At 40.1% G+C, this 18,007-nt stretch overlaps 2 protein-coding genes across 4 annotated transcripts; both read right to left on the bottom strand.

Moving 5' to 3' along the window:
• Positions 1-962: 962 nt before the first annotated feature.
• fabp7a (fatty acid binding protein 7, brain, a) lies at positions 963-2,102 on the bottom strand. Its single transcript, XM_086274823.1, has 4 exons — positions 1,945-2,102; positions 1,654-1,826; positions 1,449-1,550; positions 963-1,217 (listed from the first exon to the last, which is right to left on the bottom strand). The coding sequence occupies exons 1-4, from the start codon at positions 2,015-2,017 to the stop codon at positions 1,167-1,169; spliced, it is 399 nt and encodes a 132-aa protein (XP_086130949.1). The 5' UTR covers positions 2,018-2,102; the 3' UTR covers positions 963-1,166.
• Positions 2,103-3,280: 1,178 nt separating this feature from the next.
• Positions 3,281-17,963, bottom strand: usp40 (ubiquitin specific peptidase 40). 3 transcript variants are annotated; one of them, XM_086274877.1, is made up of 31 exons: positions 17,273-17,963; positions 17,105-17,172; positions 16,877-16,990; positions 13,546-13,710; positions 13,289-13,435; positions 12,986-13,129; positions 12,770-12,898; positions 11,610-11,726; positions 11,396-11,503; positions 11,093-11,293; positions 10,793-10,931; positions 10,496-10,577; positions 10,139-10,310; positions 9,977-10,061; positions 9,821-9,891; positions 9,335-9,744; positions 9,099-9,252; positions 8,949-9,009; positions 8,180-8,233; positions 7,855-7,943; positions 7,601-7,687; positions 7,488-7,524; positions 7,300-7,364; positions 6,706-6,780; positions 6,397-6,612; positions 6,194-6,312; positions 6,010-6,075; positions 5,648-5,858; positions 5,412-5,507; positions 5,242-5,336; positions 3,281-5,071 (listed from the first exon to the last, which is right to left on the bottom strand). In XM_086274877.1, the coding sequence occupies exons 1-31, from the start codon at positions 17,466-17,468 to the stop codon at positions 4,969-4,971; spliced, it is 3,876 nt and encodes a 1,291-aa protein (XP_086131003.1). In that variant the 5' UTR covers positions 17,469-17,963; the 3' UTR covers positions 3,281-4,968. The 3 variants fall into 3 exon arrangements, with proteins under 3 accessions (XP_086131003.1, XP_086131005.1, XP_086131004.1); XM_086274879.1 differs by having other exon boundaries at positions 6,194-6,288; XM_086274878.1 differs by having other exon boundaries at positions 10,793-10,928.
• Between the last annotated feature and the right edge of the window lie 44 nt (positions 17,964-18,007).

Here is an 18,007-nt window from a genome sequence, read left to right as displayed (position 1 = left end):
GAAACTCCCGCTGCTCTCCCAGAGTACAGCAAACACTGCAGACAGAAGACGCTTAACTATTATCTGTCTTTGTTTCTGCTACACAGAATGCGATAATCTCCCTTTTCTATGTGATTATGCCACTGTGAAATATTGAGAAAGTAACTCCCCGTGAGCTTGTCTTCTCACTGCATGCAGCCTAAATGCTTTTCAGTGTTGTATAACTGGAGCATAAAGACAGACTTTAAATCAATTCATCTGGCCACTGCTAAATGAGTTCCACTCCAGTTACCACAGCTTCTTTGTGTTACGGCCTATTCAAAGGTGGCCAGAAACTGAACAGCGTGTGTGTTGAGATGAGAAGAATGGCCACATGTAGTCAGTGTTCAGTAGGCTGGACACAGCACAGAGCTGAAAAAGGGAGGCTTTAGCATCTTAAAATGTAGGAACTAAAACAGTGTTAAATAATATTTATATTAGAGATATAAAAACCCACAGCTGGACAAAGGTTTGCTGGCAAACTCTAACACTAGAGTGACTATTGCATCCAAACTGTCTACATCCTGCGTGGTGTCCTGTCTTATCATCACACCAGTGGCAGCATTTAGTCACGGTTGGTCCGCACAGCATCGAATGATGCTTCTACGTAATGACACCACAACTTTAACCGGATTATCTTGAGACGAGTGACATCACCACCCCCACCCTCCCCCTAGCTTCTCGCCATCTCTGACCATCTGGGAGTTACTAAAGGGCATTCACACAGCAATTTCAATGGTCAGACTGGCCGCTGGTGCTGCATGGTCGGCTCCAGCCTGCACAGTCACCCTGCAGCTGTCAACTGTAACAGACTCTGACGGGGACTGTTCCCACGATTGAAGCAGACATATATGAGCAGAAATGTGGAATTGCATTCAAAGGAAAAATGCCGTAAATAAAAGTGAGTAGTCTGTCCTGTTTCTGATGAACCTTTGAGACATTGAGAAAGTTTAGCCCAGAAGTTTATTTTCCCTTTTGTTGAGGCCTTCACAAAAGATCTTACAAAATATTTATCTCATGTTCAAACAAGTGCAAATCACAGCAAAATGTCAAAACACTTTTTTTACTTAAAAAATAAGAATAATAATAAGGAAAACAACATTTCCTGATAGCTGGAATGATTTGCTCTTTCAAGTTGATGTTGAAAATTAGGCTTTCTCATACGTGCGGACAGCCTGGACTCCTTCAAAGGTTAACGTCTGGAGGCAGAAGAAAAAAGAAAATCTGTTTTAGACAGACTGGCAGTTAACATTAGCACCTGATTATTCAGCAAGTATTTCAGTCTGTTGCAGTCATATGTTATAAGTTGCTGCATATATGCAAAGACAAGGTGAGGCTGGTTTACAAATAAACCAGCCTCCCTGCAGAACAAGATGCTTTCAAAGGCCTCTTAAAAACTGATGTAATCCCAGCAGAACAGGCGGTCTTACCATCACCATCTTCCCATCCTTGATTTCTCTGACAAACTTGGTCTCTTTGCCATCCCACTTCTGCACATGCACAAATTTATCTCCATCCATGGAGAAGGTCGACTACGAGCAGAAAAAAAAGAACCTTTTTTTATTTTTATTTTTTATTTCGGACCAGCAGAAGGAAATCATCAGTGATCACACCCTCAAGTTTTACATATCTTACTTTGACATGCCGGTCATCAGGCGTGGTCTCATCAAACTCCTCTCCCAGCTTGGCAGAGAGCTCAGTGTTCCTGAAGGTGCTCTGAGTTTTCACCACCACCTTGTCTCCATCCTGGCTGATCACTACAGTTGGTTTGGTGACATTACCCACTTGTCTCGTGGCAAAGCCAACGCCTGTCAAAAAAAAGTTTAAATAAAGTAAAAGTTTAAAATAAAAGTTTAAATATTTAATAAATGTAAAAAATTTAAAAAAAAATCACGGTAACTGTACAACAGGCGTTTTTTTGCTCACCGAGTGCCTTCATGTAGTCATCAAAGTTCTGGCTGTCGACCAGTTTCCATGTAGCGCAGAAAGCCTCAACCATTTTTGCAGATGTTGTTGGTCCACTTCTGTGTCACACTGTCAGAGTGTCTCTTATTTCCGTGGATTAAATCCTGGAGCCGCAGAAGCGGGCCCGCCCCTCTTACGAATACGATAACGGAGAGTGGTTACGTAAGCAGTGGCGCGAAATCCTGATTGGATCTTCCCGAACACTTGAAGACTGTGATTGGTCAAAATGGAACGCGCTGTCTCGGTGTTAAAGGTGGGACGCTCAAAAAATCTTGGAAGGGCGGCAGGGTTGTCACAGCGGGTAGTTTAGCTAATATAGCGGATTTTTACATAAACTACAAAGAGATTTGAACCAGGGACTCTCGGATGTTGAAATATATATAAATATAATAATTTCCCATTTCAGCTGCTCCCTTTTGTCATAGCAGATCATCTACCTCCATCCCTATCCTCCTTTATCATACAAACCCTCTTTATAGTCTGCTTCCTCTGTCCAGAATATGCACTATTTATGTAAATATGTCGTAAAATGTGAGAACATGTAGAAAAATGACCGGCATCAGCGGTTTTGTAGTAAACTGTGAATGAGTACTTTGGTTGTTGTTCATATCTGTCTTTTTGTGCCTAGCGGCTGAGGCTGCAGGTATTTAAATACCTCAACTTTTTAGATTTTGGTTTATAACTAAATTTAGTTTAAAAACAATTAGACATAATCTCCCACAGCCTGTGGTGATGATGACCCTGCAATAGCTACTTGTTGTAAAAGTCACAGGATCCTCAAAGCACTAGGGTTTATCCTTTGTTATCCCACTGGATAAATCCATAGGAACTATTCTGCAGGACACAGACCTACAGTGTAAAGCATGGACGTAGCATCCAGATCGGAAAAATGAAGCTAATGTCAATGTACCTTAAACCTGCCCTTCTATCTGAAGGCCACCAGATGGTGATAGATTTGCTTGTAAAAAGACTTTCGGTCCTATAGAAGTTTTTGGGAAACCAGCTTTCTGACTTAACGTCTGTAAACACTTTCCCGCTAATTTTATCAAGTCTGTCACTCATTTTGGGACATAATGGATAAAAACCAAAGTGGATTTAATAAATATTATTTATACCATGTTTCAAAAATGGAGAATTATCTGGTTAATCCTAATTAATTAGTAGGAAATCCTAATTATACTCAGTGGCCCTTTAATGTTTGCGCCAGATGTAAGATTTACTAAATATTTTTAGAAAAGGAATCCATAAGAATCAGTTTTAAACTAACAGATTACTGATGTAATAGTAGTTATTTGTCATTAACATGACTGGTAATTATGATTGTATACCTTTATTGTTCATAAAATACTTTCTGCAAATACAGTCCGACATGAGTACAAACAGTTGTCCACTCTTACAATACAGTAGATCAGTCCTTATCAATGACACCAAAGATGTAATCATTAACACTAGTAAACGATACCACATTATACAAAAAGAAGTCCATCTATTGCTGAGTATATTGTAGAACAGTTTTATTATCTGCTTCAAATAATTTCTTTTAAAAAAAAGAACAAAAACATTTCTACTTGAAAAATCTTGGCACCGGTCAAGGCCAGATTAATGAACGAAGCAGCTTAAAAAAATCTTTTGTGTGAAAATTAAATCCCCATCATATTTCATTCAACAATGTAATTATTTGTCGCTTCTTTCAAATAACTTATCTAAAGAGTCATTTTATAAATTCCCTGAAGTTCACAAATATTGCAAGCAACTAAAACAATTAATGTTCCACAAAGACGCTTCATGGGTCTTTACTTCTACACACTCAAGAAGAACAGTTCAGCAGTATGTGTTTCTGCTCTATACAGCTAATCTGAATGTGAAATAAAAAGGTAAAAGGAAGATCATCCTACTTTAATCTTCACCTACAAAAGTCTGGATAATGTTTCAAATATTATTTATTTTCCCATTATACTTAATTAGATGCATCATGTCACACTCAGTGTTAAGGGCACAGAGTCAAAACTTTTACCAATGCGTTATTGCCTAAATACTTAATGGTACTTTACAGCAATGGAGGAAATAAAACGAAATAAAACTATGAAAACCAGAAAAAGAAATGACAGGGCAGAAGAGGTAGAGAGAGAGAGAGGCAGCGTGAGGTAGGGAGGACAGAGCAGCACTAAGGCTTCTCCACATTAAGGCCTGTCTCTCCTCTCCTTTATCAACCTAAAATCAATACAGCGGCTGATCCAGAGAAACATTTTTGCTCGTGCTGCACAGTGACAGGTTAGTTATAAAAAGTAGTCACTTTCTATACAACAAGTTCCCTATTAAAGAACATTAGAACATATTGAAGGCAATTGCCTACTGCACTGGCTGGTCACTCAGAACAATTTATTGAAGAATACCAGAATATTGATCACTGGCATGTGGCTTGGGTATAAATTTTGACCTGTACTGGCTGTACTGGCTCATAATTAACAGGAGTTCCAGTAAGCACATGTGTCAGTTCATAATTGCCAGTCCTGAGTGGACAAAACACTCAACAATTTGCCTTTGAGAAACCAAGAGTGTCAGAATATAAAATATGATCCGCACACCAAAAAACAAACAAACAAACAAAAAAAAAAAAAAACAGAAAGCAGACTGATTTATCATATTTTGAAAGTCTGTAGAGGGAGGAATCAAGACAAATATGGATAATCCATTCAAAACAGAAATGTTGCATAGGAACGATGCAAATCAAAGTCAGTTATAACAAAACAGCAAATCAAAGTGCCAAAAATAAATTCCTTCTCTTTGTCCGTCAGAAAGTTGAGAAGTAGGAAGCGGTTTAGGGTTTGATTTAAGAGATTTGTGGAGAAAGTCAGTATGCAAACAGTACTCGAAAAACAAATTGCACAAGACTGATGTCAGATGTCCGAATTGCAATGTGGCATCTCACAGTGTGTGCATGTAGTATCACAGTTCATTGTGATCTATACAAATGGAAGAAGGACGCTATCTGAATTCCCCAACACTGATTGAGAGTGCCACCTCTGGTTTCCTGGATTTGGTCTGTCCAGCTTTCTTAAGTGATTCACCAGCGCCTGCAGCCTGCCCTCTGAAAGTAAGCAAGAGTCACAAATAACATAAAACATAACAAACACCAATGGACACAGTCTTTATGGATTGCATCATTGCTGTAAAATGACTGAGTGAAAACACTAATATTAATTTCTCATTAAATAAGAAGCATTTTCCCTGCTGTTACATGTATCCAAGGGCTCTCACCCTTTCCTGCGTTCCTCAGCCTCCTCTCTGAGCCTCTGCTGGCCCTGCTCGTCTTCCAGAGTGATAAAGTTCCTGTTGTTGTCAATCAAAAGATTCTGAAAAAAGTATGGAAAACAGACTGAGTGTCTCTGAAACCAAAGCAGAACAGAGTTTATTAAACAGGCATTTACCTTGACGCCAATTGTGTCACCATCTTTGAGGTGGAACGGTGTTCCCAGGAGTGATTCTGTTTTTTTCTTCTTCTTCTTTTTGGAGACCTGTTGGGTCTAAGAGTTAAAGACAAACTACTTAGTGAAGGCCAAATCTAATTTCATGCACAAAATAGTGCATGCAAGAGAGTGCAAGTATATACAGTATCACCCCCAACCAGGTTCCTACTCAAGAACCTTCCCTCATCTAATCGTACCCAGTTGGAGATTTCCTCCCAGATGTGTTTGTCTGGCTGGTGTTTGGCCAACAGCAGAGAGTCTGGAGAGAGGCCATAGCGTGCAGCCAGACAAGTGCGTAAAGAGCGAGGCGAGGAATCGTGGGTCGCATTCCAAACCAGTTCCTCTGAAGGGTAGTAAGACCTTTCTCCTGGTATTCCCATTTTAACATAGAGCAGCATGTCTTTTGGCCTTGTGAATAGGAAACAGTTAAAGAAGGAAAATTATTTTAAAAAGTTACTAAAAAACAAAAATGTGCGCAATAGACACACTTCATAATGAATTATTTAGATATTACATTGGGTTAGGTTTTGTAAGAAAAGAGCTGTAACACAATACTTACCCAAGATCTTCCTCTTTCAGTAGTGTCTGCACACAAAGGTCTGCACCACTGGTCAGCTTCATCTTCCTGAAGAAGGAGAAACCAAAAGGATAATAAGAAGGAATCACTCAGTGACCTTCATCTGTCAATAACAAAAAACAATCCTCTGACCATTAATGTACGAATGAGAGCACAGCATTCAGACCTGAGTGTGGCTTGCGGTCCTCTGAGGATTCGGGCTAGCTTCCGTCCCTCCAGCTGCCAAACACGCATGAATCCAGTGGTGGGCACACACACTTCCTGAAGGGCAGGCAGCGTCAAAACCTAAAAGCAAAGTGAGCATGTATTTCATCTGAAAATAGCTAACTATAAGAGACAGTCAGCACATACACAACCAAAACAGTTCACCTGAGTTTTGAGGTCCTCCAGAGTGGCCTCATCTGATATCTCTATCTGCCCCACACGTCTGAGCTCTGCAGCGTTTCCATTACATAAAGGAGGTAACTGATTGTGTGTTGTTCCTGCAGGCATCTGCCCGTCAGCAGGCCCGTTCTCTGTGTGATTAAAATCTCTTTCCATGTTTTTTGGATGCCAGTACAGCCATATAGATATCTTTAGGAAACCCTGATGGAAAAAACAAGACATAAAAATGCTAAAGCACTACATAAAGCTATAACACATCATTAATCCACAATTACATTCAAAACACTGAAGTACCTTCGAAGGCAAATTTCCTTCTGTGACAACTAATGTCTCTCCATTGCTGATTTTCAGCTCTGACAGAGAAGCATCCTGAGAATCAAAGGCCATAAAGATTTATTAGTCATGTGCACTGGAACATATGTGGGTAACTTCTACTGAGTAGATGATATCAGAGTAATAATGAAACTATTTTACTGTCACTTAAACTAATTGCAACATTTAAACAGTGAATTAATTAAGAAATTGTCTTCTTCTTGGTGCTCTACCTATCTCTAGCATCTTTCTCTGTCACACCAACCCCCTGCATTTGGATGGTTGACCTCAAGTATTTAAAATATGTGCATATTCACTGTTAAACATGTCTCCCTTTCATTCACACGCATGTATTCTCCATCTTGCTTCTACTAACTTCCATTCCTCTTCTATCTAGTGCATGTCTCCACCTGACCAGTTCCCTACCCTCACTACAGATCACAATGTTATCTGCAAACATCACAGGCCGTGGAGACTTCCTGTCCACCATCATCACAAATAAGAATTAGTCAATTAACAAAAGGTAAGCAGTATTGTATTGTATTGACTTATTACAATAGTTCTCCACTTATTTACCTCATCCATAAGTGGCTCTCCGACCTCTTCACACCAATCAAGCCTCCTCAAGTGCCAACATGTGCCTAAAAACACATTTATAAATAAGGAGATCATCTTTGTGAGAAGGAATGCCAAATTCACAAATGCTGAGGCTAAAGCAAATGCAAACATACATTAGGAAAACCAAAGTAAAAAAAGTGTTTTACCATCAAGTCCAACTGCGTCCAGCATTGTTTTTAGACACTGCAAAGAAAATATTACACATTTTTATTCAGTGCAGAAAAATTTATGAGCATGATGTGCAGTTTTATTTCCTTACCTCTTTAACAGTGCTAGTCTTCTCCACAATTATGTCCATCTCCATGCCAGCAGAGGGAGCTGCACCCACAGTAAAGTGCAAGAAAAGCTGCAAAGCAAAGTGTAAATTTCTAAACTTCAAACAAGCTTTTTAAATGTGCCATGATTTGTTTTTGTCGTTTTAAATTGCAGGTCTTGATTAAAGGTTCTGCAACTTTGTTCAGTGCAGCTGCAAGTAAAAGAGACGTCATTGAAGACTTCAAATAAAAGACACACCTGCGATGCCTTGGGGCTAGTACCCGGACAGAGAGTCAGTGTGGTCATGAGTCGCACCCCTGCATCCCGAACGCTCGACTCTTCACACACTGTCAGGCAAACGAGAATAGGACGACACAAGTGCGATTCATAAACGTGTTTTAAGATTTCAAAGGCACATGAAGAGAAGAAAATTAAAAGCAGGGGGGAGTACCGCTTCAACTTTTTAATAAGGGAAAACTGTAAAGGAAAGCAAATCTAAATATTTTGGCAAAATGAGGGGGATTTCCAACTCTAAGTGATCTGCACTATTAAAATTACCCTGAGGTAACAAATGACACAGTACCTGGAGGAAGGAGTTTCCCTGTGCAGTCAGACTGCCTCAAACAGTACTCTGCACCTGGTCAGTAAAGCAGGAAAAATGGCCAGCTTAGGAGCGTACATTTAAAAACCTTACACAAAAATACACTCTGTAGCTGCCTGAATAGAAACTTGGAGGAAAAAAACATGTGTTACGTTTTGTGTACTAAAAAAAAAAACCCAAAAAAAAAAAAACCAGCAGCTCTAACTCAGCTATATGTAATATATCCAACATTAATGCTAATAATTACACCTGTGCTTTTCCTGCTTTGAAAAAAATCCCAAAACTTGTCTGTTGGTTACATAGCTGGTAAATTAAAGATATAAAAAGGTAAAAAAAAAACAAAAAAACACAACAACAACAACAACAACATAAAAACCTGTGTTAAGTTTCTAACTGTGTAACAAAAAGACTCGATTTGACTTCAAAGTGCCACTACATAGGATAATAACAGCATCAGGTGCAATGACTCCAGACATGCTCGCAAAAGTATGTGCCCAGTTTGAATATTGTATGGACATTTGCCATGACTCTGGACGGGCACATATTGAGCACTTGTAAACATAAGTTTTGTATCTAAAACTATATTCAGGCATGTATTTTACAGGTTCCTGCAAACTTCTAACTCCATTACTTTTAACAAAAATATGGCTATTTGAAATTTGAGCATTCTTTTTGATAAACCCTGTACTTTTAATATGAAGTATTGATGTGCTTGTGTAGTGCTGCAGTTTTCCATAAGTATGCATCTTGCCTGGGGTTTGATCCCCTAACTGCAGCTCCTCTATGGCCCTCAGTTTCACCTCAGACAGCAGCTGTGGGAAACAAAAATCAAGTAATTTTAGATATCTCTTAAATAAAAAGATATAAAGGAAGTAGAGAGAGCCACAAACAAACTACTGACCATATTTCCTGTGGCTGGAACCTTGATTTTCTTAAAATTCTCCTCTTCCTTGTTCCCTTCACCTCCTTTCGCAATAGGCCGGAACTCCACCTGGAGCCAGCGGCAGTCAGACGGTGTAGTCACAGTGACAACATCTCCATTTCGAGTGAAGATGCTAAAGACAGTTGGGAAGAAGGTTTTAAAACAAACACATAAAGAAAACCTCCATAATGCTTAGCACATGATAGGAAACTTACCTGCTGTCAAATGACTGTGGCTCCAGCACCAACAGTGCATCTCCATCTTTCAGCGACAGCTCCTTCAGTGTCCGCTGCATGTCGTCAGGGGGGAAAACTCTCCATCCACTTGACCCTCCACCTTCTCCTGCCTCCTCTTCCCTTTTTTTGCCTCCCTTATGTTCTTGGCACAGCAGGCTTTCTTTAGGTTCCCCGAGTGAGTCCCTCACCTCCCCAAGAGTCACACCACCAGCAAACCCTCTTGCCTCCCTCTTGAGCCCTGGACCACCATTTTCAAAACCTTTTCTGTTCTCCTCACTCTCCACATCTTCCTCCACCTCTTTATCCACATCATCACCTAAAAAGGGACGCACCACAGTCAGCAGGACAGGCTCCCACTCAGCCCCAGTCAAGACAGATGCACCACACACCTGAAAAGATCATAAAAACATTTTAGATGCCAGTTATCGACCAACAAAGCAGGTGATGAATCATGCCTCTCCTCACCTCTCTGCCATTCCACACAAACAGCTCTGTGTTTGTGCAGATGCCTGCACTGTACAGGGAAACACTGTCATCTGTACAGAACGAAAACAGAGTGTAGTTACAAAATAAATAAATCACTACCTTCTATCTATTTAAGCCTTTATTTAAGGTTCTAACCTGTGAGTGTACTGTAGAGGTGTAAACCTGCTGGAAGACTCTTGGCCACAGTCAGAGCCATATCTCCCTCCCAGAATTCCTGCATCTAAACAAACAATTTATTGTTATTGTCACCTTCAGGACCTCAACATAGAACAGCTGTTGATTTCAGAGGTACAATACCTGATAGATAGCTAATCGCAGGTCTCCCACAGTCTTTCTACGGTCAAAACTCAGAGCAGTGCTGCCGCTTGGTTTGTTCCTGACTGGTTGCAGAGCTCCATTTTCTAGCCTATAAGAGGGAGCCAGGTGCAGACGCAGCTCCAGTGTGTTATTAGTGGCTTCAAACTCTTCACTGCAACAAAAGCAAAGAAACTCCTATGAATAACTTGCATAAGTAGCTCAGATTTCTCATTTTTTCTATTTGTTGTTTGTTTTAAATTTAAGATACAGCTGGACTGTCATGATTGTGAGTCAGATACTAAACAGCTTCAGGTGAACTGATGAGAGCATCATGTATAAATTTATTCATTTCTATACCGCATCTGCTGTAGTCTGATATTCTCCTCCTGAGCCATCTGGATGAGGTGAGAAGGAACTTTATATTGGGGATTGTTTAGAGCTGGAAAAGAAAGTATAAAACAATTAGCTAGTCTTTTTATTATGACTTTTATTACTACTTGTATCTAGTCATTTAGATTAAATCAACAATTAACTGATCCTTATATTAACAAGAACCCTCTGAACTCTAACTTCACCTCTCCCCTATTTCCTTCCCTTGTCGAACTAAGCGGATATAATCTTTCCATTACAAATGCAAAATATGGTATTCATTACCTTCACTGGGCCTGTGCAGCTGTGTTTTTCTGTAAAACAGCATGTAGGCGCTCTCTTTGCCCTGGAACTGCTTCTCTATGTCCGACTCCCTGATGGAGGTCACAGTTGAGTCATTGAGGTCAAACCAGTGGCTACCCTGCTGACAGACAGGAGGATGCTCCGTGAGAAAACAGGCATCAAAGTAATCACAAGATGTCTACCAGGAATCTGAAGAAAAACAAACTTGAGGCTTCAAAAGACTTGAGACTGGACTGTAATTTAAACCCTGCATTCCTGATACAAAGCTTGTTGCTTTAGTACCTCTGGTTCCGGTTCTGGCTTCTGGTTTAGTGAAAGCTGTGGCTCAGAAGCTCCCGAGACTGGAGCTGGTGAAGGATCAGAGTTTGAGGTAAGCTCTGCGGGGCTGGGGAGCTCAGTCGCTGGGCTTGGTGGGTTTGCCTTAAGCGCCACTCGAGTGCCATTGGACACCATCATGAAAACATCATTGTGCGACTGCAGGAACTAAATTATAAAAGACCAAGCATTGCAACAGGATTCAGGATTTGCATGCACACAAAATGACATAAGCTTAGTTACATAGTCAAAACCTGAAACTAATGATACCTTGCAAATGGGTCCATACTGTTTTCTGAACTTTTTGTTCCATGATGAACCAATCTTATCCAAGAGTTTCTGGCCCAACTGGTCCAGCAGGACACTCTTTGATGACTCCTAGTGGACAGCAAAGACACAGCATTTTATTCATTATTCATCAGCATCTCAATGCTGGTCAAAACTCAAAAAATGAAAATGAGAATTACGATTTTTCATGTAGTACCTGGGCAATAATAGTGGTGACGATGGACAAAGGGTCATCTTCATGAAGTTTTGGCTCCAACACTTCCTTAAACTCCACTTTAGCTTTCTTTTGAGTTTTAGGTTTGCAGTCTTCCTCCTGACAATGAGAAGCTTTTCTTAATTTGCTGATAATAGTACACAAAGAAAATCAATGTGTATCATATTCTAAAATATTATTCCAAGTACGGGCGGTTAGTATACTGTCAGTGGAAAAAGAAAGTACACCCTGATCTCCAGATCTTAAAATTAGGCAACCTGAGATGAATAATAACATGTGACATGTTATCGGTGTCATTATTAAGAGGGTAAGTAGCAGCAAGGTCCTCATAATCAAATGCACCTGATTAAATGATTACAGAAATGTAACCACCTCTATAAAAGCAGAAGTTTTGACAATTGGTGCCTAAACAATTTCCAGACAATCTGAAACCCATAATTCTACAGTGAGAAAGATTATTCTCGAGTGGAAAACATTCAAAACAGCTGCCTTCCCAGGAATGGACACCCCAGCAAACTTACCTCAGGGTCAGACCCTGCAATGCTCAGAGAAACTGCAGAAAACCCAAGAGTTACATCTCAGACTCTAAAGACCTCAGTTAGTGTGCTAAATGCTTAAGCTCATCCCAGTAGAATTTAAAAAAAGACTGAGCAAGTACAGCTTGTTTTGGAAGGGTTGCCAAGAAAAAGACGCTTGATTCTAAAAAGAACAACACAGGTTAGGTTTGCAAAAATGCATTTGAACAAAAGAAAGAAATCAAAGTGTTGCAATGACCCTGTCAAAATACAGACCTCAACCTGACTGAAATGTTGTGATAGGATTTCAAGAGAGCTGTGCCATAATGACTGCCAACATGAGTGGGCCAAAATTCCTCCACAATGATGTGAGAGACTGATAAAGTCAATTGCTTCTAAATGTTGTTCTACAAGCCACTGAATCATGGGGTGTACTTAGTATGCATTTTGGCTTACTTGCTGTTAAATAAATAATGACACATTAATAATATATCATGTGTTGCTGTTCATCTGAGGTTGTTACCGCAGACTTGTTAAGGACCAGATCATTTTGATCATGTTCTGATATGTAAAAACCTTTGAATTAACAGAGGGTGTACTTTCTTTTGGCTCATCTCTTTTTCTCACCGGTGGCTCCCATCGACCAAGTTTATCCACATCCTTGATGTAAACATGGTAGTGGCCACCATAGCAGCCACCCTTATGGATGATGACAGAGAAGAGCTCATAGGAGTAATCAGAGTCATCTCCATCAGCCTGTGGGAGGGGGGAAATATAACAGTAAAAGCCATTTTAATGCAGCAAAGTGTGTTTCATAAGCTAAATTTTAAATTTCCCAAGTACCTGTTCACAAAAGGGTCGTAGGTTGATGGTGAGGGGGAAGCTGTAACGTCCTGTTTCCTTGTATCGCTCGCATTTAGCAAAGTCAAAGCTGAATCTCAGTAAAGACATAGTCATGAATGGAGGGAGTTTCCTTAGTTTAGCAGACTGGATAACAAGAATGGTGAGAAAGAACAAATTACATATTGTTAATGTAAATAAAGTGGAAGAAATCATTGTAATGTCGAGCATGGTAAAAAAGTACAAATGTTTACTGCATTGTATTCTTCACTGCTGTATTTACGCTGTCTGAAAATTGGCACTGACCTTGGCAGCAGTGACCAGTCTGTCACACTGTGCACAGCGGTATAGGTTATTGCCCTCAAACAGCTCTTCTGCCACAAACATGTTCCACAAAGCGTCTTCCAGACTAGGCAGACCACAAACACACACTGTCAGGTCCAGGAAGTCCTCCTGAAGAAGACAAACAAATTAGGTTCATTGATTATTGTTCTCTTTGCATTTAAGACGCATTTTATTGCATCGTGTTCTGTAATGTCACGAGTTTGGGTTTGCACACACACCTGTCTCTGGCTGACATTTCCACACTCCTTGCAGACGATACTGTTGACAATGGTTCCATGGTAGAGACGGTGAATAAATGTACTGCCACTGGTGCCCACAAGAGAGTGCTCCAATGCACTGAACAAAATCCTGTTCAGCTCCTGCACATCATGCTGATTTGTTCCCTTAAAAAAACAACAACAACGTGACAACAGAAAAAGAATCAATTTAGGAACAAACAAAAAAAATGTGCCACAGATCCAATACTACCTATAAATAAATAAATAAGATTCAATCCAGCCTTAGTAAAAACTCTTAGCAGATTCAGTGTTTACATTTCTGCCCCCTGCCTTATATATTTATTACATTTACTTGTATTATTGTTGATGCTAATTTATTTTTTTCAATATAATGTGGCACAAGTAACCCTGGGTTTTTGTGAGATGATGCTGAGAAATGAAAAGAAAAACAATGGGATGCTTGCTCATTAAGTTTTAAGGCAATCTGTTTCATGTCGTTTTCAACACAACATAAATACGTTGCTTGTCTCTGCAGCGTCCTCAGCTGTAATGCTACTCTGCTGCAGACAGTGACCAGTGCTGTAAACACTAATATCACAAGTTTCTATGTAAAAACTATGGATGACATCATTTCTAAATTATTTCTGCATTATGGTTTGTAAATTGAAAAAAATACCAAAACATCAGTGACAATAAAAGAATAATAATGTTAATTTATATGTCTGTTGGACCCTACAGGTACATTTAAATCTTTAAGACTTCAAAATATACAGTATATTTTAAACTGCACTAAAACTGTAGTAAGTAAGGACGATAGCAAGTCACTCTTTATTTTAAATCAGTAAATAACACACAGCAACTTATTTGTTCCAACATTTTTACCCGAATACGCGAATGATCTCTCCAGCACGTCATATTTCAAAGGTTTTAGAGCACTGCTTCAAGTTTAAACATATCACAGAATGTACAGTTTTCACTTGAACGTGTGGTTTGCATGCCCTGTGGCAAATTCTGTTTCTTTCTGTTCTTTCTTATTGTATTAATTTTGCTTGTAGGCAGCTGAACAGGCTCCAGACAAAATGGAATTCCAGTCTTGGGCTGATAAAAGTTAGTGTGTCTAAAATCTAGTTTCTGTTAACTGTCACATGTACACAGAATTAGATTGGTAGGTCCACAAAAGTGGAAAAACAAGAGGCAAAGTTGAATCTGAGGACAGCGAAGCTACAGCACAGACTGAGTTTTCTATGTATTAAATCTGAGTATTTCTATGGAGGCAAATGGTGGTGTTTATATTGTCCAATTATGAAATATTGATGTAAGATTATCCTTAAATTTGCAATTGATTCTGGAGTTTAACTTCAGTAAGTATTTCCTATCAGACTGATGTCAGACAGCTAGCTGCCCAGCAACTACAGACAGGGTTAGGGTTAAGTAAAATCTGCATTCAATTAAGATCCACGGCTTCCCTTCCAGTAAATATATACCACTTTATTAGGTACATGTTTTTAGTACCAGGTTGGACCTAGTTTTGCCTTAAGAACTGCCTTAATTCTTCACTCCACTGATTCAACGAGTTGCTAGAAATATTCCTAATTCCTAACAATTAGGTAGTAAATAAACAACACTATAACAGATGTTTTTAGCTGATTAGAAGATCCTTTTGAGATCACATAACTACTTTTATTGTTTGCATGGGTGATGCCCGGAAACTTTCGTTATATTCTCAAACAGGCCTTTGGTTCCTTGTTAAGTTTCCCTGTTCCATGTACTCGTGGTGGTTCCAGGTAGGATTTATGTAAACAAAGAGGTAACTATGTGCCATGAGCTACGTAAATGTGGATTGTGTAATTATGGACAGACACTACCTGACTAAACTAATAACCCACAGCTACAGGGAGTCCAGAATTATTAGGCAAATGAGTATTTTGTCCACATCATCCTCTTCATGCATGTTGTCTTACTCCAAGCTGTATAGGCTCGAAAGCCTACTACCAATTAAGCATATTAGGTGATGTGCATCTCTGCCAAGATGCCACTTGCCACCAGTTTGGCCATATTTCAGAGCTGCAACATCACTGGAGTGCCCAAAAGCACAAGGTGTGCAATACTCAGAGACATGGCCAAGGTAAGAAAGGCTGAAAGACGACCACCACTGAACAAGACACACAAGCTGAAACGTCAAGACTGGGCCAAGAAATATCTCAAGACTGGTTTTTCTAAGGTTTTATGGACTGATGAAATGAGAGTGAGTCTTGATGGGCCAGATGGATGGGCCCGTGGCTGGATTGGTAAAGGGCAGAGAGCTCCAGTCCGACTCAGACGCCAGCAAGGTGGAGGTGGAGTACTGGTTTTGGCTGGTATCATCAAAGAAGAGCTTGTGGGGCCTTTTCGGGTTGAGGATGGAGTCAAGCTCAACTCCCAGTCCTACTGCCAGTTTCTGGAAGACACCTTCTTCAAGCAGTGGTACAGGAAGAAGTCTGCATCCTTCAAGAAAAACATGATTTTCATGCAGGACAATGCTCCATCACACGCGTCCAAGTACTCCACAGCGTGGCTGGCAAGAAAGGGTATAAAAGAAGAAAAACTAATGACATGGCCACCTTGTTCACCTGAGCTCAACCCCATTGAGAACCTGTGGTCCATCATCAAATGTGAGATTTACAAGGAGGGAAAACAGTACACCTCTCTGAACAGTGTCTGGGAGGCTGTGGCTGCCGCTGCACGCAATGTTGATGGTGAACAGATCAAAACACTGACAGAATCCATGGATGGCAGGCTTTTGAGTGTCCTTGCAAAGAAAGGTGGCTATATTGGTCGCTGATTTGTTTTTGTTTTGTTTTTGAATGTGGAGATGTTATATTGGTTTCACTGGTAAAACAAAAATAATTGAAATGGGTATATATTTGTTTTTTGTTAAGTTGCCTAATAATTATGCACAGTAATAGTCACCTGCACACACAGATATCCCCCTAAAATAGCTAAAACTAAAAACTACTTCCAAAAACATTCAGCTTTGATATTAATGAGTTTTTTGGGTTCATTGAGAACATGGTTGTTGTTCAATAATAAAATTATTCCTCAGAAATACAACTTGCCTAATAATTCTGCACTCCCTGTAGTTATCATGTCTTTACTGACTGTACCAAGTAATAAGTATGAAAAACAGCCCACTTCCTGTAACTGTAGAGACACTGAAGAAGAATTTTGGATCAAAGAAAAAAAAACTGTGCCAAAGCATTCTTTTGTCAGTTTATATGTTTTGATGACTCATTGTCCTGGTGCATCAACCAACATCTCCTCCACCTCCATGAAGCAAATAAAGTGCACATACCTCACTGCTGTTCCAGCCAAAGCTGTCAGTAAGGCCAGAAGTGGAAGCACTCTGCTGGTCCACTAGCAACAGATGGGCAAAGAGCCTCTGAAGCTCCAATGGGATCACTCTGACCTGAGGAGAAGGAGAGCAAACCTCATTAACTTTAAAAAAAAAAAAAAAAAAAAAAAAAAAAAAAAAAAAAAGACCCATGGAGACTGCACCTACATTAACCATGCATACACATACTTTAGCCTCTGGTTTGTCTTTGTCTTCCAGGGATCCTAATTCGTCTGGCACCAAACTGAACAGCTCCTCTGCAAACACACACCACAAAACAAATATGTTAAACAAACTATGTTAAATTGTCCCCTTATTATTATGAGCTGTACTGGAGGGAGGATCACTTGTCCTCACCTCTGAACTCGGGGGTGAAGAGCAGGGTCTGGAGCAGAGAGTTCAGATAGCAGGTCCCTCCCTGGTTTTTGATGCCGCACAGATTGCTTCTTCCTCGACGTGGAGGTGGCTCATCTCCCATCTTTGAAACTCTTCCCTTGGAGGAAGTCGAAGAGAAGCCATCCTCTTCCTCCTCCTCAAATAGATTCCCAAACATGCTGCGTTAGGGGGTTTGTGTGGTTATTATTCCGTTGTGTCTCGCTTATGCTGGGGTTCAGCCTTGCAGTAAAGCGTGTGTTAGCACTCCGACGTGCCCTCTTGCTATCTCATCTTGGTTTTGCCGAGTTCTCTGTTGACAATGGCCGGACTGACTCTGAAGTAAGAAGACTTTACGGGACTAAACATTGCGACTAGTACCGGATGAAATTTGCAGTCGTTTGGGTAGCTCAGCACGCTAGCAAAGCACCGACACCAACGAGCAGCTGACAGCTCAGCGAAAATTGAAAAGAAAAAAAAAATCACACAGTCGGGAACTGTGTCACAACGACTGGGAAAACAACGTCGCCTTAATGAAACTCTAACAGTTTTTATTATTGAACTTTTACACAGCATCCCTACCAAAATAAGCCATTTCTTCTTCTGTTTGTCGTAAAGCAGAAAACAAACGAAACGTAAATAAAAATACCGTCGTTGAACAGTGAGCAGCCATGTTTCTTCCTGACCGAGAATGAAATGATGCATTATGGTTCTTGTAGT

Source organism: Aulonocara sp. 'chitande type north' Nkhata Bay, linkage group LG19 (assembly GCF_057382095.1).
Source record: "Aulonocara sp. 'chitande type north' Nkhata Bay isolate Kocher_YH1m ecotype deep benthic linkage group LG19, A_spYH_male_GT1.1, whole genome shotgun sequence".
Classification (NCBI taxonomy): Eukaryota; Metazoa; Chordata; class Actinopteri; order Cichliformes; family Cichlidae; genus Aulonocara; species Aulonocara sp. 'chitande type north' Nkhata Bay.
The sequence above is the reverse complement of the archived record's forward strand: the minus strand, read 5'-3'. Positions and strand labels throughout refer to the sequence as shown.

Excerpts from the sequence above, each read along its gene's own strand:
- fabp7a (XM_086274823.1), bottom strand. The coding sequence starts at position 2,017 with ATGGTTGAGGCTTTCTGCGCTACATGGAAACTGGTCGACAGCCAGAAC. Across the intron at positions 1,827-1,944 it reads TGACTACATGAAGGCACTCG|GCGTTGGCTTTGCCACGAGA; the intron begins GTGAGCAAAAAA and ends TTTTTTTGACAG. Across the intron at positions 1,551-1,653 it reads CTGATGACCGGCATGTCAAA|TCGACCTTCTCCATGGATGG; the intron begins GTAAGATATGTA and ends TTCTGCTCGTAG.
- usp40 (XM_086274877.1), bottom strand. The coding sequence starts at position 17,468 with ATGTTTGGGAATCTATTTGAGGAGGAGGAAGAGGATGGCTTCTCTTCG. Across the intron at positions 10,932-11,092 it reads AGCCAGAACCGGAACCAGAG|CAGGGTAGCCACTGGTTTGA; the intron begins GTACTAAAGCAA and ends CCTGTCTGTCAG. Across the intron at positions 5,859-6,009 it reads CTGAAAGAGGAAGATCTTGG|GCCAAAAGACATGCTGCTCT; the intron begins GTAAGTATTGTG and ends CCTATTCACAAG.